Source organism: Lissotriton helveticus, chromosome 1_1, assembly GCF_964261635.1.
Source record: "Lissotriton helveticus chromosome 1_1, aLisHel1.1, whole genome shotgun sequence".
Lineage (NCBI taxonomy): Eukaryota > Metazoa > Chordata > Amphibia > Caudata > Salamandridae > Lissotriton > Lissotriton helveticus.
Genome location: NC_136057.1, coordinates 1368662056 through 1368686993, shown reverse-complemented (window position 1 = coordinate 1368686993; position 24938 = coordinate 1368662056). Strand labels below are relative to the sequence as shown.

At 47.5% G+C, this 24938-nt stretch overlaps 1 protein-coding gene across 2 annotated transcripts in view; it reads right to left on the bottom strand.

The window, feature by feature from the left end:
* Positions 1-24938, bottom strand: part of DDX17 (DEAD-box helicase 17) — a 46087-nt gene that overhangs the window by 6784 nt on the left and 14365 nt on the right. Inside the window, exons 8-12 of one of the 2 annotated variants that reach the window (XM_078683650.1) lie at positions 23207-23379; positions 22960-23070; positions 17754-17815; positions 12519-12578; positions 7796-8032 (exon numbers count right to left, since the gene is read on the bottom strand). In XM_078683650.1, coding sequence (XP_078539776.1) covers positions 7796-8032; positions 12519-12578; positions 17754-17815; positions 22960-23070; positions 23207-23379 — 643 coding nt within the window. Of the gene's footprint in view, positions 1-7795; positions 8033-10800; positions 11271-12518; positions 12579-17753; positions 17816-22959; positions 23071-23206; positions 23380-24938 lie in introns of those variants that run through there. The other variant, XM_078683658.1, reaches the window with a different exon arrangement.

Here is a 24938-nt window from a genome sequence, read left to right as displayed (position 1 = left end):
GGAGAAGTTATAGGCTCAATATAAGGAGTGATAGGAGAGGAAGAAGGTGAAGGAGAGGGGTGCATTGGAGAAGTTGCACAATCCTTTTTGGCAGGAACCACAGTTGGAAGTGGTGTGTCTGCTGGTCTTTTCTTATGAGGAATTGCTTCCACATGTCCAGTTTTTGGATTAATATAGACTTTTTTCTGCTTAGGATCTGGTCTAAACAGATCTTCCTCTTCTATAATCTTCCTCGACGTCGATTTCTTCGGTGCCGATAGTGGTTTAGTGTTTACCTTAGGAGGAGTGATTGAGTCCTGTGGCAAGTTCTTCGGTGCCGAAGGTGATTTAGGCTGGTCTGTATCAGGCCTTGGAGTCTTTGGTACCGCTATCGAAGATTTTGGCGTGGAGACAGGTTTTGTTGGACCTGCAGCGCCGGAATCTAGCTTCCCTTCTTTATTTTTAGAACCGGATGGTTTCGGAGTCGAAGCTTTCGGGTCCATTACAGTTATTGGGTTGGGCCCCGATGCCTGTTTAGGTTTGGGTGCCGAAGAGTCTTTGGGCGCCGAAGGGCGTATTAGCTTTGGTGCCGAAGAGTCCTTCGGTGCCAATGGAGGAGGTAGAATTGGCACATGTGGTTTTTTCGGTGCCAAGGCACCGGAAGGCGCAGTCTTTTTCCTCGGAGCAGAGTCTGAAGGCGGGGCGTCGGAGGGTAAATTTCAGTCTCGACTGGGCCCCATGGGCGGAGTGCTGACCGTTGCCTTTGGTTTGGGCAATGGCTGTTGTGCAGGGGCAGAGGTACTCACGGGATGTCGAGATGGAATCGAATCGTCCGAGTCCTCTGCTCCTGATATGATCTGGAGATCAGGAGAGTCTTCCCCGGCGACGAGTGGAGCCTCGTCCTCGGAGACGTCTTTGACGATCTCCTCCTCAAAGATGGCCTCCGGTGCTGGCGCTGATCTCATCTCGTGTCGACGGGCCCTTCGATCCCGAATGGTCTTCTTCGATCGGAAAGAGGCACAGGCTGTGCAGGTCGACTCGTCGTGTTCCGGCGATAGACAGAGGTTGCAAACCTCCTGATGGTCGCTACTAGGGAATTTTGCTCGACATACCGGGCATCTCTTGAATGGAGTTCTGTCCATGAGGCGTAGGCCGTACGGCGCCGATAGACCCAAGTCGACGCACTGGGATGTAGCTGGTGATGTCGAAAAGTGTATTCGATGTCGAAAGTTGTTGGTCTAAAGAGTCTTTTCTAGCCGGAGCGGAAAACTTTCATCCGAACCCAGTGGCGGAAAAAAACAATCTGAGGATGGAGTCGATGACCATGCGCAGTATTGTCCAAGGGAGGAGTCACCTATCGCTGACTACAAAGACTTCTTCCAAGAAGACAACAACCTGCAATCGTCCGAGCCCAACACCAGGTGGCGATCTATTGCTAAGTGTACAATCTGCAGCTCATATGCCTCGAACATATGATTTTCACTAGCACAAAGAAAATATACCATTAGTTCTGATTTACTATGTTATGTTATGCTGTTTTGTAACGCGCTCAATTACTGACTATAACCTGAAGCTATAGTTTAAACACAAATATGACTGCGAAAGTATAAATAAAAGAATGGGGAAGAAAGTGCAAAAGTATTGTTCAATCAGCTCTTGCAGTGAAGTGCACTTAGAACGGCGCCCTCAACAGTAGGGTAGGCGGAAGCAGGCAGGGTAACCCAAGGTCACCCAGGAAGAACCGCCCAACATTCCGCAGGACAGACTGCGCCCCAAGAGGGACAAGGAACTCAAGAACCAGCTCAACCCCTGGGGAGGACAGGCAGAACTGAAGGCATGGCCCAGTGGAAGAAGCAATAAGGCCTGGAGGACTGTCCCGCCAAAGTGCTAGACGGCACAATAGTGCAGAAAAACAGTAGGACGGCACTAGCATGCACGGCCAGACTCCCACAACACCACAGAACGGTGCACTCAAGGCAAGCCAGACGCCAGCCTAAGATAGAGACCAGGAAGGCCAAGAAAGGCCCAGACACGTCCCCAAGGGAGGAGTCCACAAACACAGCCCAAATAGAAGTCTGACTAGGCCACAAGGCCGCAGACACCAAGCAAACACCACAGCGACCCTGGAAAAAACAACCCGGGGCACAACTGAAGCCAATCCAGAAGTACCAGCAAGTGGATCACACCTGCTACATACCGTAACGCCACAGAAGGCAGAGGCCCAAAAAGCGACCACACCTCCCCAGCACATGACAGAGCTATATGATATAGCTACCATCACCCCACATAGGGCGTGTCACGTCCCAAAACCTGGGAACCCCCTTAGGAAAAAACATTCAGCAGCAGAAGACAACAGAAAGAGCTGCGGAGAACCCGCAGACGGCTTGTCAAAAGCCCCCCCCAAAAAAAAACCTGTAAAAAAAAAAAAGGGCCGGCCAGCAGCCAACACCACCATAGTCCGAAGGACTAGAATGCACAGTAAGAGACAGATCACACAACTGGGGCGACCCACCCCAACGGAAGAACATCTCCCGAAAATCAGATAAACTCACTAGTCACTGAGGGAGGGGGGGGGAGGCCGAAACTCCGCCAAAAACCTCTGAATGGCCGAGTCCGCAGGGGCATGGAACAGAAGACCATTAAAAGGGAGGTCCACCAGCCGTTCTCGAACATTCTCTGGGAACACGGTCCCGGAGCTAGGTATGTTGACGAAGTGCGACCGAAGAAGCCATGGCACAACCAAGCACCTCCGAGATGTCCAAAGCCGAGCAAAGAATAAACGCTGCCAGCTCCCGGCCATCCAACACATGGTGCCGCAGATCCATACAGTTGAAGGTAAAGAAAAGCTACAAGGGATTTCGTTTGTTTGCTTATTTAGATTGATTTACTGGCAGGAGTCTTAAGAGTTCGTTCTGACAAATCTAACCCAACTGGATCCATAGGATAACACAATTTCTTAGATCAGTACAACATTCTATAACCAAAAAATGGTTAAAGAAAGAAAGCACACGGAAAAATTATATCTGAAAAGGTATTGCATTGAATCCGAGATAAATTCACGGGGATATGATATACAAATCAATGTAGGCAAAAAATGTTATGGACAGATGTATACATGAATCAACAGATCAATACAGAACAGTTCATCAACTCCTTTGTTTGTTAAAGTGTAACCAGGTCCATTCATGAACAAAGGTATACTCTTTGAAAGATGGATTGCGTTGGAGATGATGATATGGTCGACGTTTCGGTCTTTGGTGCAGATGTCTATAAGACCATCATCAGGAATAATATATTTGCAAAGGTGCCCCTTAGCAATAAGGCCAGGGGTAGTCGAACCGATGCGGTCGAGTGTCACTCCAAGATCGCCGTTGTTCATGAAATTAAATCGTGTTTTCATGAGTTGTGTTTCACATACGCTGGACTGACCATTTACAGCTTAGATTCTTGAACACAAGAAACCTTTTTTCAGAAAAAAACACAGAGGTGATTAACTAACTTCAGTGTTCCTCGGGCCTGACTACCATTTTTTGCCTACATTGATTTGTAGATCATATCCCCGTGAATTTATCTCTGTGATTGATTCAATACAATACCTTTTCAGGTATAATTTTTCCGTGTGCTTCTTTCTTTTTCCCATTTTTTGGTTATTGAATGTTGTACTGATCCAAGAAATTGTGTTGTTATCCTATGGATACAGTTGGGTTAGATTGGTCAGAACTAACTCTTTAGACTCTTGCCAGTAAATCAATCTAAATAGGCAAACAAACCAAATCCCTTGTAGCTTTTCTTTACCTTCAACTGTTTATTGCCCAAACCTACAAGGGTCAATTGGGTTACCCAGTATCTCTTTATGCAGATCCATACAGGCACACTCCTGAGAAGCGGCAGACATAAGGGCCTCCGCCAAGTCCCACAAGCAAGAAGTGGCCCTAGCTAAAACACACAAAGTTAAGAGCCCGCAGAGGCGCAGGCGAATACATTAGGTCCCCAGGAGTCAAGCCAGCAGGCCTCCTGCGATGGGGAGACAACAGCGGTGGCAGGGAGGGGAAGGCATTCTGCAAAAGAGGGCCCCTGGTAGAAGACACACTGGATCAGGTGGCGCGGGCCAGGTCTGGAAAGGAGGAAGAGGGACAGAGGAGTGGGGGACCTGCAGCTCTCCGGAGAAAACTGCTGCTGCGGTGATGGCGAGGAGCCGCCCTTCGACAACGCCGGGGAAAAAGCCACAACGCAGCGGCCCGTCTCCGGCATGGACGAAACCAGCAAGCGCCAAACCTCTGGAGAAGAGGAGGCGTCAAAAGAGTAAACGACCTGACGCTGGCCTGGCGCGGTAGAGTCCGCAAGCTGAGGCAAGTCATAATCGTCCAGCGCCAGGGGGAGACGCCGGAACGACATCCGCCCCAGCGCAGGAGACCGGGGCTGGGCCGGAGCGTTGAAGGAATGACGCCGGAAAGGCGTCACCCGACCTCCAACGAGGCAGCCACCTGCATGGAGGAGCAAGAGGGACGAGGTGACCCCCACCAACATTGGCCCACGATGGGACGAGAAGGGCCCTCCGCGAAGCAGCATCACCTCGGCTAAGGCCACCGCCTGTCCCGAGGGGGACTCTGGGATGGGGATGAGATCCGACCGAGCCCCTGCGACACCACAGGGACTCCCGGAGGAGTTCGCGGCGAAGCAGAGGCGCTGTGGTCCAAAGGAGCCATCACCAAAGGGCCGCATACCAACGGCACCACAGCCTCCAAACATGGATCCGAGCCAGACTGCGCCGGAGCTACCGGCGACGCGCGGCGGAGGACCAAGCACACGGCAAGTGATCTGCAGACATCCCAGGAGGGGGAAGGAGGAGCTAGTGAGGCCTGCATGGCCGCCATTTATGTCCCCATCTGGGCTCTAAAGGCACCCACACCGGGAAACAGCGGATTGGGGGAAGACACACGGGCCGCACCACCCGCGGAGAGCCCATGCCCCCAACAGGCCAGGAACCAGCACTCTGGGAGAAACTGCAACACTTACTGACAGGTGAGCGACACTCTTGCGGCCTGGGAGAAAGGGCGATGTCAAAGACGGAAGCGGCTATTACTGAAATCCTCTGATGGGGCCGGGTGTGAAGACACTGTTCACCTGGACATGTGGGCTGCCAGAAGTTTCTTATGGTGCTCCTGCCGGGACTTAAGTTTCATCTGCTGGCACGTCTCACAATCAGTAGAGTCGTGGTTCTCTCCCAAACACCACATGCAGATGGTGTGAGGATCCGTCGCAGACATCTGGCACGCACAAGACGAGCAGGTTATAAAGCCCGAAGGCATTCGTATACTGTTCCCACAACACACGCAACAAGCGAAAGGGAAAGGCCTGAACAGGCGAGGAGCACGATCCGGATTGCACGCGGAAAAGGAAAAAACTGACGTAGGTGCGCCGGGGTGGGACTTATGTGACCTAACTGACGTCACGTACGAGGACAACTTCAGGGCAGTCTCGTGTGATGCAGTCACCCCAGCACGAAGGGATGCTGTGGCAAAAAAAATTCCAGATCCAGTCTCACGCCTATGAATAATTCTACGTTAAGGAATCTGCGGCTAGTAGTCAAATTAGCAAAATACTGTCACACCCTGAGATAGAGCAAAATTGGCTGACCCATTGCCAATGCTATATGCAGCGACAGACGGGAGGAAAATGTGAATAACAGCTGAATAGGCCAGTGGATGAAGAGGGCTGACCGAAGTCTGTCTATGTACGCATTTGTTTATTTAATTAAAAGAACTGGCATAAACAACTAAAGCCGTTTGAGACATTACTTTGTTTATTGGGACAAACTATGTTACCCTATAGAAAAATGAGAATTTTAAGTGGGGAAAGAATAGGTATTTTGACCCTTTATCTTCAGGGAAATAGCTCCTTACAGCAAAGAAGAGAAATTTCGTTGATTAAATCAATAGTTTCTACTCACTACACAGTTTAGGATTTTACTTGGCACGTATTATGTAGACAATCGGAAACTTCAAATAACATAAAATAAGCTTTCATCAGATGTGCTGCATTTAAACAGGACACCCAGCTCAAATGAACAAGTCAACATGTGTTAAAGGACGTCTCTAAACGAGCACTTTAGGGAACAAAACGTTAATTTTTCATCCTCACAAACTTTGCCTAGAAGTAATGTAGGAAACAATGAGAAGCAGACGATCCTGCTCACCGTGTTGAATGGCTACCAGAAATATCTGTGTGCAATCCACAGAAATCAGATTCAAAGCTTAGTGGGGCTAACTCAGCCTTTCATCCACAGGAGTTATAAACAAAAAGTTACTAAAGCTGCAATAGAGAAAACGCAATTTTAAAGCACTCAATAGCTTATGAACCGCTGCTCCTTCGAAACAGTCAATTACACACCAATGGGGGAGTGTCAAAGTGTTAAATTAGTACACCTTTTTTCCACAGCACGTAAATAAAGAGCGCGCCGACATTAACATTCCATCACACAGCTTCATGCGATGAAACAAATTAACTCACAGTGTCTTGCTGGGTCTGGTGCATCCGCGAACTATTAAACGGACAACACATGCACCGCATTGAGCGCTTTAACCATACAGCAAGGAACCTATGCGGTGGCAACTGAACTCAATATAAACGGCAATCCTGCCACAATACCAGTGGCGCTACTTTGGCTCCAGCCTTACCGCTCGACTGAAACATAGAAACGTATAGGACAAAGGAGGCCCTTAACGGAAGTCATGAGTATTCTAAGCCTGTGTGAGGTGCGCGCGATCTGTTTTTAAATTATCGCACCCGTGTCTGGGCACGATAATTGAAAACGGATGTGGCCTGTGCGGGTAACTGCAAGCAATAGGCCGTGGACGGAGCAAAGGCAGGACAAGCACCCACCATTGCCCAATTGGGTGCTGACTTTCTTAGAAAGAGGCACGCTAAGCCCAATAGCCTAGGAGACAAACAAAATCACACACGAGCGCGTGGTGAGCTTTCTGAAGCCCATTACTAAAAGTCTTGCAAGCAGCGCATGCACGCCTCATGGGCTCGATCTGAAAACACGTTAAACTTAAGTCAGGCTTAATATACCTACCAACGCAAGAAAAAAAGGGCATCAGCTGAATTGGCCCCCTCAAACCATACCCAGGCCATTAGAAAAGCATCTTTATTGGCTGCCAAATAGTCAGACCAGCTGTACAATGCAGATTAGACTCAAACGTATCAAGTTATTAAAAGTTGATCTACACTTAACAGAGTGGCGCCTGCCATTCAGAAGTAATCAACAGTTTAGCAGTACCTCCTAGAGAGAAGCACAGAAATGCATATTAAACTACCCTGCAGGGTTTTTACTAGAAGAATGGCATTTTTTAGGCCACACAGACCAGTCAAACTGAAAAATAACTGGGGTGTTTTAAAACAGAATAAAACTGCAGGAACTGAGGGTTTCTGTGGAGTAAAGCATTCCATTATTTCTACAAAATATTACATTTCAGTTCATAATTTGTTTTCTACCACGCATATATAAATGTTACCTTTTACATCCCAAGTTATGACGATCATGCAGCATAATTCAGTCCACTACTGCAAAATCTGAGTAGTTCTGCCTAGAATATAGGCATTACATTAGGAATAATTTTGCTTTGTAAAATTCTTGGCTTTGTAGCTGGGGATGAGGGAGTGACTACACAATAGACAAACATTGTGCACCTTCCTACCACAGTACAGAAAGGCATAACAGGACACACGAGCTGGGTTAATTTCTCTACATTAAACTAAACTGTAAGGATTTGAGATGTGCATAACTGCAACATACAAATGTGGCTATACGTACCACCTCCTCCACCACCACGTCCGTGATCCACCAGCTGCATGAGTTTGGGGTTGATTGCCTGGTTGGCCTCCTGCAAAACTTTAATAAGCTCCCGAGCCTGTTTCAGGTTGCCTGGAGTGAAGAAGGTGTATGCTGTGCCTTTGTTTGTGCTTCGGGCAGTTCGACCAATCCGATGTACGTAGTCCTCGGAACTGTTGGGGTAGTCGTAGTTGATAACAAATTTGATGTCCTCGACGTCTGCAATGGGGCAAGTACCCGGACATGGCAGGATAGCGAGTGCGCCAAGGAGCAGCACATACGCAAAAGGAGGGTCATGGAAGGAAAATAAGAGTCAGCAATTGCATAGAAAAACAGCACAGGCAGGCTCGTCCCAACAGAAGTCCCGCTCCTACTTCTAGGCTTGCAATCATCTGCTACTGCTCTTATTGGCAAGGACAGTGCCTTCATGGGTGGAGCGTTATCATTCACACAATCGGTCATCCCTAGAGCAGCCCACATAAGATTCCACCCCTCTTAAGTGTCCTGTCATATGCACTAGAAGTAGCTGCCCACACCATCACATTCGCCATATTTTAAGTTGTGTGCTTTGAGGTAGGTCAAATAGGCATGACAATCTGGGCTGGTACACACCGGCACACAAGACAAAGCAAATGCCATCTCCCCAGCAAGGGGCTTTACAAGCAGAGCAGGAGCAAATCGTGTAGCCAGAATACATTAAGAAAAAACGCGAGGACGCTGTTGAGAAGCCTGCTCACAATAATTTGTTGTCTACTTACCACCACAACCTATTCAGCGCAGGACATTAAATATATTCAGTTTGTTGCAGACCAGCCTCCCACCTCCCTGTTGCGTCAAAGCTAGGACAGAGCTCTTTCATGTCAATACAGGTCATGAGACTGGGCAAAAATCCAACATCCAGTCACTTCCAGGCCGTTCAGTTGACCCCCACAAAAATATAACCTTTCCTCAAACCGAAACCGAGCTGCATTTACGCATCAATATGGAATTAACCACCGATTGGAGTCTACTTTTAACTCGAACCTTTTTCATCCAGCTCCCCTCATATTCCATAAGGCAGCAGGTATATCTCGCTGCCAAACAGCCTCCTTCACCTGCAGTACTGTGTGCAATGGCTAATGTTGGAATATACGCATAAGAGGGCTAAATTGGAATTGATAAAACTATTCCAGCACAAGTCATGACACAGGATACAAAGATATAGCATGTACTCAAATTAATCACCTGGACATTAGTGGTACCTTCTGAAGCCCAACCACTAAGAATCAAAGGGTATATGGGATGACATCCATGGACACAACATAAACTTAAGCACTTACCCTCACTATACTCCATCTTCCGCCCCCTAACCCGCACTCCAAAGATATTTTTTCTTACCAGTTCTGCTCAATACATCCACCTCACACCAACTCAAATGCTTTACAATTTTTCAAACAGTATTCGTATGTGCAGAAGACATTTACATGTACCAGACCGATGCACACTCCCTCCTGCGGTGAGAAGCAGCTGCAGCCGATCCCGTCTCATGGCGGTCCCCTCACGAAGACTCCGCCCTCTGGGACACGGGACCACTGGAGCGGGAGCATGCATCGATAGTCCATGGCTTGGCGAGCAGTCTCCCACAAGCTCGCTCGTTTAGATGCTTCTGTCGCCCATTGGGATGCCAAGCGCAGGAGAACCAGGTCACATGGGAGGATAAAAGATCCGGTCCTCCAACGCTTTTATCCCCTTCACCTCAGGGGATAAACATTAATGGCTTCCCTACGGGCCCATCTATTGCCCAGACTCATTTCAAAGGGACAGGGTGTGGGGTTTACAGGAGTTATAGCGACATTCATCAATTGGACGGGGAAACAACGTCTGTTTCTTATTACAGGAAAAAGGGCTCATCGGTCTTAGCTGGCACTTTAGGGAAATGGGCTGCTCTTTTTTAAGGACCTAAAACAAGATATTCAGAAGGAAGGGGAAGTTGGAACTTGAGGCCTTTTCTTGTACAGGAGTGGGAATTGTTCAGATCATTCCTTTCATAACACTATGTGAAAGGATATCTCCTGGGCTAGTGTCGCGGTTTAAGATTTCTGGACTGTGTGCACTAGAATACCAGGAAGAATCAAGGGAGAGTGATTGGTTAAGCACACAAACATTGATGGGTTTGAGGCAGCAGCGCAGTTTTTCTTCCAAGTGTAGCTGTACTGCTACTGTTTCCGGAATGAGGCGGCAATACAAGCAGCCCCTGGCTTCAATTGTGAAGAAAACAAGTTGGAGACAAGAACAAGTTTTCTGATACTCGAGACATGTTTTAGCTCCGACATGGTTTTTACTTCACCCACACTGACATCCGGTTTCCAGCTCCAGACAAGTCATCCAATTTCTAGCAGGGAGGGGCATACTTCAGAAGAGATGCACTATTCATCAATCCGAGGGTCGCAATGTTGAGGTTTCTGGGCAGCAGAAACGGTAGTTGTTTAAAATGTTTTCCACTGATGAACTCGTAGCAGCATTAGCCACCAGAGGCAATGGGTCCTTGAAATAAGCAATGGAAACTTGGGAGTGCAGTCCGGGAGCAACATGGAAACATTGCTTGTTCTCAACTGCACTTCTGAGATTGGTTTAAAAACCAGCTTGACACAGTCAAGCACTTGTGTAAAACTGAGATTGCAAGAGGCCCGCTCTTTTACCTTTGTACACCCAATAACTGCAAAGCACGAAGTTAACCAGTGCCACCGAACAACCAGGAGGCAATACACTGCATGGCCTTCTGGTACCAGTGCACAGACATAGGCTCTTGCCACCTGTGCTACATTCCAGCCGAATCCAGCTGCGATTTTTCTGCTGCTGCTCAAATACCGAAGGATTCAAATGCCCATATGGAGCAGCCTCCATAAGGCAAAGCAAAGGTGAGGCAGCCTCCGGCAAGGAACGCATATACACATACAGACAAGCCACAAAGGAAGAGGTAGATGTGTGGAAAAAGATGTTCAACCTACCCATTGGTATGCACTCGGCAGATGCTCATTCCGTAGCCTCAGTGGCTGTCTGCAGTGTCTTTTTGGATGGTGCCGGGGCTGCCCAGGTTGAGTCGCATCCTCTCCTACGCTCACAGAGAGCTAGGTGCTGCTGCTGCTGCCGCCCACCCAGTGTCACTCACTGAGGTCTACTGCAGTGATTGCACAGATGGGTGCTGTGAATGGTGAACACTGGGCAGATGCTGAAATCTTTCCTGCCGCATTAAGGCAGCAGGGGTTCGAGATGAGGCAGCACGGGACTGGGGGAGGGGCAGACAAAATGGGGGTTAAAGCCCCCAAATGGCATAAGATTTATGTCGAGTTGCAGACCATAAAAAGCGCCTCCAGTACAAGACCTCTTAAGGGTCAGAGTGGTCACCACACTAGAGAGCAACTTCAGTGCCCTCCATTCCGACAATCCCAGGCCCTGTACTGAGAGGGGTCTACAGCTCCTGTTTAAAAGAAAAAGAAAAAAGGTTTTAATGTTAAATGGAATAGAATCCGGTGTGAAAATGGTCAAGTCGTGCAACAAGGTTAGGGGACAACTTTGCTATAACGTTATTGCTATACACTAGGACTAAAAGCACAGGAACTTACCTGCTCAAATGGGTGCATGATTTAAGGGGAGGGGTACAAATTTGCACCACCTCTTGGGAATTGGGTTGGTAGTTCTCCATCTGGGATAACAGGATAGGGATGTTATGCTACACCAATATGAACAGTTTGTGAGAGATGCGATTTGTCAGTAAAACCAGTTCCTTCAAACCAGTTTATTCTGAAATTTAATCTGTTCTGCAGGGGCGGCAGCCAATATAGATACACCCCCTTTAAGACCAGCCAAAATGAAGTAACAAGAAACAGACTGTACCTGTCCACGAGGGAAAGTGGGGGACGGGACGGTGAGCTTTAACAAAAGCCAATTTTATAGGTTTGTTTGAAACATGTCTAGGCAAGATGCACAGAGAGAAGCAATCCAGCACTCTGCAAACTTCATTAAAACAGAAAAGAAAAAAAAACGAGAGATCAATGGAGGAGACCAGTCTGCGCTCAGTCCTCCGTTCTAAGGACAGGCCCCAGACATGACCCGGAGGGCGAAATCAGCCAGGTTAATGTAGGACACCCTTTAATGGTGGTCCTGCCGAATTTGATTAAGGACAATAAATGCAATGAGCCACAGGCAATTAAGGAGCACCTGGGGAGGGGGGCGGGCAAGGTTGTAATTTCTACCCAAGGGACTCCTGCACTCCACCCTCTAACATAAACGAGATTTCACGGGACTCCCACCCCCAGAAATCGTCACATCAACTAACAAAGAATCTAATAAAAAAAATAGCAAGGAAAAGGTATTTTAAAGTCTTTTGGTTTAGGATTCCTGAATAAGTACGAATCCTTCGCTTACTTAAAAAGATGCATCTATTTGAAGTACACCTCCAACATAAGCCAACTTGAGCACTAGACTAGGACATTTAGCTGTTGGCACAGTTAATTGTGGATTCCAAGAACCTTCAAGAGGTTGCTCAACTAATTTGCGCATGTACGGTAGAGGGTCCCTTGAACTCCCTCCTTGGAGCAAACTGGTCACGCCTAATCACTGCCCAAACTAAGGAGACTTTTAAGAGAATCTATCAGGTGGGTAGAGTATTCGCTTATAGACTTTAAAATAAAAGCCAAAGCAGCATTTTTTCAGTTTATATACGCACCTAAACCACGAGAGGCCACATCAGTTGCAATGAGGATGGGGGCCTTCCCTGAACGGAACTCTGTGGAGGAAAGCAGTTGGAAAACATCAGTCCATTTGTCTATTCCCACAAAATCACCTAAATGATACCAATGACGCTACTTTTCAAGCACTAGACTCCCTCCGAGAATTGAAAGGGCTCACCAAACACTGTAAAAAGCAAACCCACAAAGCTGCGACCCTTGACGCGATTATCTCGAACAATGATGACCTAGCCCTACAGTACAACCTTCCCATGGACCTGGCCCGACCACCACCCAATTATTTAACTTGAACAATCAAACTAGACCCCACGCCCATAACCACTTGACAAAAAACTGCACGGAACTGAACAAGCAGAGCTAGAATCCCTCATTACCCCACCCAAATCATTACCCCACCCAAATTATCAACCAGACTAGCTCGCTTCTAACTGCACTACCATACTGACTGAATTTCTTAACATCGCCGCTGTGCTTGTGACGAGCTCGGCTCGTCATGAGGCACAGTGGAGCTGCACTCATGACGAGCGGAGCTCGTCACGACCACACAGCACTGAGCTCCTGAGGCGAAAAGCCGGGAGTGCCAATTTGTTTTAACTTGTATTTTAAATATTGCATTTGAGAGTCACTGTATTCCTGTGTCACTACCTACCTACTTCGCCTCCTCACTCCTGGTCACGCAGCCGATTTAGCGCTGGCGCGGCCCCCCTAAACAAACTTCTCTGCCGCCATCGCGGCATGCCCAGAGGCCACGCCCCCTTTTGCCGAGGCCACGCCCCCGACCGCCCTATCTATCCATAAAACATGTGCATTTTCCGGAAGCGCAGCGGATGAGCGCAGCGGGCGCGACGTTTGCGCGCCAAAGGTAAGCCCGTCTGCGCCCGACCGGGCTTAGGGGCGACACATCATGCCCAAACTATTCAATATTCACCGGCGCAGCTTCACTATTTCCAGGGACCATGGCCCTTAGAGGACTCTGTGACTTTGCACATTGGTAAATTGGGTTTGACGGCTCCGTGCCCTCTCCCCCGCTCATGCCCCCCCCCTCTTCCCTCTGATCCTCCTTCCGCCCACCTTGCGCCCCCTGTACCCACTACCCTTTCCGTTTATTACCTCAACACCAGGTCAGCAGTCAAGCACTGCCATGAACTTTTTGTGTTATTAGACCTGCACAAACCAGACCTACTATTTCTCACTGGGACTTGGTTCGCTGACCACTCCCTCCACTCTTTGTTAGCTACCCTTCCCGTCACATACTAAGCTTTGCGCACCGACCGTACTTCCGGCAAATCAGGAGGCGGCGTCGCACTGATTGCTCGTAGAGAGTTCTCTTTTCAGTCCTTAACCTTTTCCTCCATTGGCTCAGCAGACTTTTTAGTTGTGCGCTCAGCGTCTTTTGGAGTCCCACTTACCTGCCTGCTCTTGTACCGTCCCCCCAAGCCTTCCCAACTCTTTCTCCCCGGGTTCCAAGATCTAGTGGCCACCCTTGCGGTCAACAACTCCTCCATATTGGTGTTAGGAGACTTTAACTTCTGGCCCTCCGACCCTGCAGAATGCCCTACTTCCAAAGAATTCTCAGAAACCCTTCGTTCCCTCAACTTCGACTCCCACGTTCACTCTCCCACTCATAATCAGGGTCATATCCTTGATCAGATTTGGTCCCTCAACTGCCCGATAGCCTCCCTGTCTATCTCCCCTTGCACCTGGTCTGATCACTTTCTGATATCCTTCTCCCTACACCTTAACCCAGTCACTAAGCCTCTCCTTCCCAGAAACACCTGGGCGCGCTCTTGGAGCAAGGTGGATGTGGCCGCTCTGTCACACTCTCCGCATCTAGCCCAGACCTAGACGGACTGTCATCTTCCGCCCAAGCCGACTCTATAAATTCCTGGCTCCTATCAGCTTGCGACTCTGTCGCTCCCCTCAGGCGGGTGTCTTCCAGACGTCCGAATGACGCTAATCGCTGGTTTAATGAAGAACTCAAAACCCTAAAACTCTCAGTACGTCATGCTGAGCGGGCCAGGAGGCGTGACTACTCCCCAAACCTTAAAACCCAGTACTCCGTTCTCCTATCCCAGTATAAAAAAGCAATTCTGGCCACCAAGACCGCTTTTTTCTCCTCAAAAATTTTAGCCGCTGAAAATCAGCCCAGGGAAATCTTTTCTATAGTACACGATCTGGCCTACTCTGACAGAACCACCCTCAAACCTTCTCCTTCCCAGGATCTTTGCGACTCCCTTAATACCTACTTTCTAGATAAAATGTCTAATATCAAAGCAAAGATCCCTCCCCCCCCCCCTACTTTTGTCGACCCCCAGTGTCCGTTAGGCGAGGCTCGCCTCGTATCCCTCCCCCTTTGACAGAGGAGGCCTTTCTTACCCTCCTCTCGACGTTCAAATCAGGCTCACCCCTGGATCCCTGTCCCCCTCACATCCTCAGACATATCTACTCCACCTGTGTGCAGCCCCCTCTCAAACTTCTCAACAGTTCACTGTCTCAGGGCATTGTTATCCAACCCCTAAAAACAGCCACCATCTTGCCCATCCTAAAGAAACCTGGAGCCGACCCCACCGCCCTTGTCAACTACCGCCCTATTTCATTATTGCCCTTCCTAAGGAAGGTACTAGAGCGCCATGTCACCCGTACGCTTAGCACCTTTGTGGAGGAGAGCGGGATTTTAGCCCCCCGGCAGGCGGGGTTCCGCCCCGCACACTCCACGGAGTCAGTGGTGCTATCGGTCCTTGACTACCTCAGAGAGGGTATGGACACCAACCATCCCCAGGCCCTGGTCCTCCTCGACCTCTCCGCCGCCTTTGACACGGTTGATCATTCCATCTTACTTTCTCGTGTCAGGGCGGCGGGGATTGGAGGTTCGGCCCAGGTCTGGCTGTCCTCCTTCCTGAGGGACCGCATCCAGGCAGTATGCCTGGGCGACTTCTCTGCGGACTTCCGGAAAGTCCCATGCGGGGTCCCCCAGGGTTCCTCCCTTTCTCCTTTTATTTAATTTGTACATCGCCCCTCTTATTTTCGCCCTCCACCAAATGGAAGTCACCGTTCTTAACTATGCGGATGACCTGCAGCTTATTTTCACCCTGTCCCCATCCCTAGAGTCCATGGTGAATTTTCAGTCCACCATGATCTTCATCCGGGACTGGATGAATTACAACCACCTAAAGTTAAATCCAGATAAGACCGAGTTGATTCTGACAGGTGGTTGCTCCAGTCCCTGGACCTCCCTCTTCTGGACCCCCTCACTAGGTCCCCCTCCATCCCCTTCCTCCTCCGTAAAAACGTTAGGGATCAAACTGAATAACCAACTCACCCTGCACTCCCAGGTCAGTTCGGTGGTGTCCTCTTCTTTCCTTTCACTTCGCACCATCCGCAAAGTTTCCAGTTTTTTTTCGTTCTCTGCCCTTACACTCATTGTCCTAGCGATGGTGGTCTCCCGCTTGGACTATGGAAATGCTCTATATTGCGGTATGCCCGCCTATAGCATGCGACGTTTACAGCTGGTTCAAAGCCTGGTCTACAACTTGGCCAAATTCCATCACGCTACGCCTCTCCTAAAGTCCCTACACTGGCTCCCTATTCGAGAACGAGTCCAGTTCAAGATGGGATGTATCACCTTTCAAGCCCAGGCTGGCTCAGCTCCCGCCTTTATCTCTGCGGAAATCAAGGCATATGCCCCCCCGCCAGGGAACTTCGCTCATCTTCCCAACACCTGTTGGCAGTCCCACGCTTCAGACGTAAAAAGTGGGGGGGCACGAAATTCTCCACACTTGCCCCCGCCTTTTGGAATTCTCTGCCTGCCCACCTCAGATCTTCCACTCAATACTCCCACTTCCGAAAGGCCCTAAAAACCTTTTTTTCACAAGCCTTCCCTTCATAATCCACCCCTCCTCATCTTCCCCGACTTCCCTTCCCTCTAGGGCTCAGTACTTCATTGCGCCATGAAACCGCCAGGTGTACGCGCTAAATAAATGTTTTAAACTCAAACCCGTTTTGGAACGTTCAGCACAGCGGGGAAATTATCCCCGCGTGTGAACGTTCCAACGGTCATGAGCTCAGCTCGTCATGAGCATGGAAAGTGTTAAAACACGCACACATAAAAACAACCCTTCATCCCGTCTTTAGATTTGAAGACCATAACCCAATAACTTGTCCTACCCATGCTAGACTACGGCAATGCTAGACTACGGCAATGCAGCGATTACCGGCACTCCAAAAACCCACCATCTGCCAATGAAGTCCACACAATGCAGCATCTAGACAGATCGCTGCAGAGAGACTATTCAACCACATCACTCCCACACACAAGAAACTCACTTGGTTACAAACCAAAGCAAGCATTTTCAAAACTGCTTGCATAACACAAAGCTCTCCACGCTGGAAATCTTACCCACCTCGCTAACAAAGTCTCAAAAGCAGGCCAAAAAGACCTCTTCAAAGCTTGAACACCTGTCTCCTCATCTCTCCCAAATGCAAGAAAACCAAGTCCCTCACTAGATCCTTCTCTGTTAACGCCTTGAGAATTTGTTACGCAGTTCCCACGAATCTTACCTTTACTTTAAGAAAAACTTTTAACTATCTCTCAATGAATTCCTAAACTAATCCATCTAAACTACCCTGCTTGACCTTCCAAGTAACCCGTTCAACAACCTCGCAGATCGCTCTCATCTCCATCTTAACACCACCTCAGGATACTGAACCACTCACTGCCATATACAGTACTAATATTTGCTCCCCACCTGTATCCTCATCCTGCAATTGAGACCAGTTTACCTGCTCCCAGCCCTATATTGTATGACTTTTTGCTATGCCCACTGTAAACGATTCACATGTAACACTTGCAAAGCTGTATATAGCTCCTGGTAGCAATCTATATGCAATTCTTGTAAAGCGCTGATGCCCTTGGATCTAGTTTGGACAAAAAAAACCTACTGCCTTGTGATAGAAGCAAGAGAGTGCCCTCATGTTTACAGTAGTTCAAAAAGACATTCCACTGCACTTGGGCGTTTAACAGCTATATGATATGCATTTAAGACCATTTCAGGTATCACTTAAAATAAGGCCCCTCCCTCCGGATTGACATGGAGGGACATCTCTCACCCATATCCGTTCTTAATGGGGCTCTAATGCTTTAGCAGAACTCCCAAGCCGCAAGGGATGTGAAAACGTCACAATCTATTTGATGGCCAACATTTTAAGTGACTTACCCGCAAGAACCCAGTCTCGCTCTGGCTGACTCTTATCTCCATGGATGCACATTGCTGGCCACCTAAGAGAAAATATTTTAGTTTTAGAAATGGCAGCTTCTGCACCACTGACATGCCCACACAATCTCATGCTTGAATGATATCTCAATGTTTTCCTGCGAGACAACAGTATATCAAAACAGGAATTAACATGGACAAACATGAATAGATTTTTCCAACGTAGGCACTGCATTTTATCACCGGAAATGTAGTTAATCAGGTGGAGGGGCTCGGAGTCCCGTGCCCCCCTCACCACTGGAGTCAAGCTATCCTGGCTGATAGCCAGAAACCGGTCCTAGGATGCTTGATTTCGGTCCAGGGAAGACATGGCTTGGAAGTTCAGGCTGGACTGTTCCCATGAGGCACACGGTCAAGGCTGATTTGCATATCGCCATGTCTGAACTGTGGTGGTGTGGAGTGCAAAAAAAACGATGGATTTAGGCCCAAATCTCTGTACTGGGGTGAATGAATGACATTGTTCTGCATTCTGTCCATCCAACTGTTTTTACATTTAACAATGCAAACATTCACCCCCAGTCACAAAGATCTGGGTTTAATCCATCGTTTTTTGCTCACCACACCACCCCAGTTTGGACCCAGCCATATGCACATCAGTCTTGACCCAGCTTCTCCTGGAAATAGGCAAGATAAACCTGCCAAGCCAGGTCCTCCCTGGCCCGGAAACAAGCATCATGGGACTGAGGGTGATGGTTAGCATTATTCGGCATTCCACCCATCAATTGTTCCTTTTGTCGCTCTAAGTGGGAAGGGTATGCCCAGACGTGGGTCCTGTGCTCACTGTGCAACTACATTCAAGCTAGTCTAGCAGATATGGGTGGATGCTTCAAAACTGGCACCAGGATGCTAGTTTCGGGTGCTGCTAATTTTCGTCCTGTGAGCGTAAAAGGCGGATATCCCTACCATATTTACATCTCTCACGCCTCCACATTATCCTAGTTCATATGAGTCGACATAGCACCCCATAATGCGGATCACTACTCCTATACCATAGAGGAGACCGTTGCCTCTCTACAGACCGAGCCACTGGAATGATGCGATTAAATCGGAATGTGGCTGCATAATCAATCTGCAGATTAACAAAAAGAAATAAAGTGTTCCTAACTCAAACATGTAAAAAGTTACTAAAAATGCATCAACAGATGCTGCCAGCAGTGGAAGGTCTTTTAGAAAGGTTGACTGATCACCGTACTGTTGCTTATTGCTACATTTGGGTGTTAAAACTGGTACGGAGGTGCACCCAATGCCCAGTTTTAACAAGTGTAAAACGTACAAAATAATGAATACTATTCAAAAATGTGCGGCATTCGGTCGCATAATTTGCTCTAACCACATCATTTACACAAACCTGTCACATGATATCAGTGGCCCGACCTGTAGATGACTTTAGTGATGTCATGGACGCATCAATCCGGCGGGCTCTCGGAAGCCTTGGGGACTCTTAAAAACTGACCGTGACAGCACAATGCCTGACCCCTAGACCAGAGGGAAGCCAGGGAAACCCCCACCCCCTAAACCTACGGGCAGACCAGAGATGCCCCAAAATGCTGGTGCCAAACACCAGGTGTAGATTTAGGCTACTTTGCTCACCTGAAACAGGCCTTCCTGGACCACAGCACCATGGGAGAGGCAGACCCCTCAAATTGACCCCGCAACCCATACCGACCCAGTCTACATATGGGGGGGGCACCCCCACTTCCAGGCGCAGACATGGAGCCGGATAGACCCTATGCTGCCTGACAGCAATGAACCTCCCGCGGCTCCGCAATCTGATCAGCTGGATCCAGATGACCTACATCTCAGATTGTCACACCGGGTCCTGACAGAGAAAGAACCCACCTACGTAGCCAAGCAGCTAAGGAAAGCGATGGACAAAAAAAATGTACACTCGGCTCAAGGCAGAACATTGTCCCCACTCATTGGCAAAGTGGCTCTTACGCCAGAAAGATCTGCATATGGAGACTTTTCTCGCCAAATATTTGAGACACCAAGAAGGGCATTGATCGATCCTTGTGGTCCCGTCAGAACAAACTATTGGATGCAGCAAGCCCCATAACCTATATTCTTGATACGACAAAGGATGCCAAGGTCCCCGGTTCCCTAATTTCACTGCAAATTCTCTACGGATGGGCTGGGAGAGGCAATGTTAGTTTCAGGCTCAATCCAGATTCAGAGGATTCTACCCCACCAGATTCTACCCAAACACTGCGGCTCCACAGGCAGACACCAATGGAACACCTCTCACTGAGTCATCCCAGTTTCAGGTGAAACGGTTCCACCAGTATAGGGTGGGTACCCTGCCAATTAATACCTTCTTAAGTAAATGGACCACTGGTAGGGGTGTTGTGTCCATTTTGCATCACACAACCAGAAAGTTTAGCCCACATCCTGTTTATATGCCCTGTGTATAAACTGCCCCGACAGATGGCTTAGGCCAGTAGGTCTGCAGAAAGGCATTCAAAAAGGAACAGAGGCCCTAAGGATTTTTAAAAAAAAGGACTGTTCGGAAAGTTTAATCATTGCTGTGTCTAAATTTCTTAACTGGATGTGGGCAATTCGAAGGATCAAACTAAAATCAGTAGCTGCCCCAAATGTCTAATTGTCTTCTCTTTATTATGAAAAATTAATTGTTTTCCTTCTTTTTTTTATTAATGTTTTTAGATAAAAATTGGTTATTTATTATTTTAATCGAATCCCTTTTTTAACTATAGATAAGGAATAACCAGAGGACAGATCCAGTCAGTAGGTTTTGTGAAAGGCCGCTTCATCCATGTATAATTGTCAATGAACTAGCTTAGCTGTGTTTATTTTATTTTGAAGGCATTGATGATGTGTTTCTCTTCTACTTTTTAATAATATGTATGTCTTTTATGACATGATGTCGAAATAAAGACTTATCTGACCTGAAAACTAGCAGCACAAGCTACCTGAAAGACATGCATTTGTGATAATGGCAACAAAAGTGCGAGCTACACCAGCGCCAATATTTATAAAACCCACAAGGTCTAATAACCTTTTTCAATTCAGATCTTGTAAAGGCGTGTAGCCGCCCACGTCTCATGCCACTGTATATTTTTAATCTCCCTTCTCCATGTTTTTACTCTCCCCTAGTGTGTGACTACAGGGGGGCTTCCCCCATTTACACGCCAGTTTTAGCATGATAATGGAACTCAGAGTTGGGTTTTTACGTTTCGCTTGTGGGGCCGCTACTAGACCATTCATGGAATGTGGTCTGATTAACTATGATTCTCCTGAAAGTTGTTGAAGGGGAAGTTTCACCAGGCTGGATGACATGTCCCACTAGGGACATCTTAATATTGCAAAACCAATTGGGTCTGCATGAGTACAGAGATGGAACATACCTGTCGCATAATAGCTATAACTTGTGTATGGATATATGGAGGGCAATGGGTTTGCGGACATGGCTGGTATCCTACGCAAAAGCAATTAACACAGATCTTATTGTGTCTTCCCTCATAGATTAACGGATCTGAGTTACTAAGGGTGACTCCCCCTCATTGGAAACTACTGGTTCCAAAAAGACCACATTCCTGGTACAGAGGGATAACTAAGTCACTGGGATCAGAAAGGTCCCGAGGAAAGCTGGAGTGACCCAACACAGGCCACCGCCTGAACGGCGGTAACATGTCGACACTTTAGCAGTAAGGAGGGATGAGAGAACTCCTAATTCTTTCCAATCACACCATCCTTAATGTTTTAGCTCCAGCCGGTGGGTCTAGAAATAAACTGGCGATTGTAGACATCACCGAACTAGTTTTAATCTACACAGCACTTTTTCCTTTCAGTGACCCCAGAAATACATTTGTACGTTATTTTCTTTGCCCCCCCCTCCCTTTTGCTCCACCCCAGGCGGGTCTGCGCAGAGGTGTATTAAAGCAAACCCATTGATGAAGCATAGCACAATTTTGTGAGTGAGGGCAGCATTTTTTTTTTCCACTGAGCACGAGCCACACCATGCTCTAAATGCATTCCTGCCAATGGTTGGCCAACGTATTTGAAGGCGTGGAACGGCAGTGCCATCTTCAGGTCCCAATCGGACCTGGTAATGTACTCAAACGCTAGGGAAGCGGGCGGGGAAGGGAGAGGTGAGGAATTCCACAGGAGGAAGATGGTCAGAACTCGAAAATTCTCTTCTCAAACTCTTTAGCAGATTGCAGGCTCTTTTGGGGTCAAATACTGGAAGAATGGGTAGATGGGCAGGATAATTTAGGTCTCATGATTATCAAGTTCCCCTGGAAGAGAACCAGTTCAAGTATCTTGATTTAGATATAAAAACAATATCTTTAAAAGTTTTTTCCCAAATCACATTATGTACAGTTTTGTGAGAAAAAAAAAAGATTTAAAAGAGAAACCCATACAGTCATAAATAGCATAAAAAGAAATAGCAATTTAAACTGTTTTAAAAAAGATGACCCGACATGTCACAAGCATCTCCCATCGTATTCACTTGTAAGATCAAACCGTACGACAGGGTTTCGATTGGTCTTATTACCCTACCCCCTGGTCGATGGAGATTATGTTACGGAACATTGGTCAGTCTAAAAGGTCAGTGGCAATGCCATGGCGATTTTCTTGGTGTTAAGGCAGCAATACGCTTGTTGAACAAATTTAGCAAATTTTATGTTTAAAACAGTATTGTTCGTGCACAGAGCGGCAATGACGGCATGCCTGCAAGTCCGAACCCCCAACCTGTTCCATTCTGATCTAAGCATGCACCTGGAAGAGAACCAGTTACTAAAAACACAGCCACATGCGTCTGCCTCGGAGTGACAAACCATAAACCCAACTTGCCAAATGTTACCATGAAGAAAATAGATACGTATTTAAGTGGAGGGAAATAATAATCATGATTAGGATCTATTTATCACACCTGAAATTCTGACCAGAGGAGTTACAAAGTGTAACCTCTTATCAGGCACATTATGCTGGGTGCAATAAATGTAACCTTTTCCACGCGGACCTGTAGGGGGTGTATCTCTATTTTAAAGCATTGTTAACAGCAAGTTATTCATTGCAGAAAGCTGCGCAAAGCCAGCAACATAACTAAAAAGGCCTAATTGAGTCTATGGAAACACCGGGTCTGAAATGAATGGTGCAGCAGAACTTGCACCATCTCATGGACACTAACCCATCACGTCGCATTCTGCGTGTTAGCTCATCACAGCGGCGCTTTGTTTCGACGAAGATGATGGTCTTGTTTTCCTTCTCAGCCATTATCTCCTCCATTAGCTGGATGAGCCTACAAAAAACGCAGAAGGAATTAGAACTAGCATAACTAAAGGCTGTACAAATCCAACAGTTTATGGACAGTCACCCAAAAATGTAGATAAGCGAGAAGGACCAACATTGCGTGTCTGGACAAACTGCATACTTACTTGTTATCTTTTTCGCTGTCCTGGCATACATCAACGATCTGTAGGATGTTGTGGTTGGCAGATAGCTCTAAGTTGCCCACGTTAATTTGGACGTAGTCACGAAGGAAATCTTCAGCCAATTGTCGCACTTCCCGAGGCCATGTGGCACTCCACATCAGCGTTTGCCTGTCTGGCTGAGGTCAAGATGGGTACAGAAAGTGTTAAAGTAGTGTTTGTGGGAGGCGGCGATTTACAAGTCAAAGTGCAAACTTACTGCTACAAAACATGCAAAATAGGGACAAGAAAACAAAGATCAATTGCCATGTATGGGTAGTCAATAGTCAAGTAGTCAAATATATCACAACTAAAGAACAATTTTACAAGATTCAATCGAGGGACAAGTTCAAAAAACAAGCATTGGCAAAGCCAATGGGTTTCACCATTGCGAGATACTGACGTAGTTCTGTTTTTTGCTTAAGCAGTGCTATTGCCGTTGCTTCACGGCATCTGCAAAAATAATTGAAGAAATGCAAGTCATGAACGACAGCCAAGCAGGATGATGTATGTGCACAAATCAAACTGTGTACACACAAGCGGCATGATACCGCCGTCATAGTTAGGTCTTGCCTAAGCCAGCACGCGCTGAAGAGACATTTAAGTGACCAGCGCATGCGCTGAGGAGACATTTAAGTGAGTGAGCTTTAAAACGTCAACCACAGCTTTTTGGGTGGCATAGAGCGTGAGGTTACGCGTAGTTACGAGCTGAGGGCGGCATAGAGCGTGCAGTTAAGAGCAGAGGCGCCATCTGGCTTTCCTCTCGCTCTCCCAAGCGTGCGCACCTAGCTCAGCCTGTTTGGCTCGTGCTTCAATGCCCCTCCCCCACCGCAGGGCTCATCTTGCATAGTTATTTTATAGTCGTTAACCAGTGTGGGGTAGACTTAGGTTTAAAGTGTTGCACTCACCGCTGTCGGAGATATGAAATAAATTCTATGGCTTTAACTCTGAATGTGTAATCTACCTACCGATTAAGGCAGTGGTTCCCAATCTGTGCGCCACGGCACCCCAGTGCGCTATGAAATCCAGCTAGGGGCGCAACAAGCACAGTTTCTGCATTTTTTTTTAATAAATTGCATTTCCAGTTGATAGTCTACACGTAGTTTCTCAAAATTCTTGGTGTGTGCTGCCATCTCGTGGTTGCTTTCCAAATGAATCTAGCAGAGAATCGGCCATAAACATGGCAGAAGGCAAGAAGTGGGCCAAAGTTCTAGCGTCTGAAGGAGTGAAAGTGTAACAGATAAATAGCTGCTGGTAAGTTTTGTAGTTCATATGGGCATCATCACCTGTCCAACCAGTCCTTTCCAAGGCTCACTTATTCATGAGCGATTCCTCGCCTATTATTCTGGGCTAGGTTGTTCAGAGCTCTCAAAACCCAACTGCCTCCGCTGGACTCTGCATGCAGCACATTATTTTAACCGGAGTTGGACTCTTAGTATAGCAGGCTCCTTCTTCCCCAGGGGCGGTTAGTTACAAAGTCCAGCTCAGTGTCACTTCACGATTTTCCAACATATAATTTGCAAAATAATGTCACAGGTGCTAACAGCCAGAGCAGATATAATTTCGCCCCCGCAAAATGAATCCACGTTTTATGTTTCACTTTCTTGACCAGATATAGTGGCGCCCCGATGACCAATTGACTTTTTGGTGCCTTTAACACCTTGGATGCTCATGACTAGCTCGGCTCGTCATGAGCCAC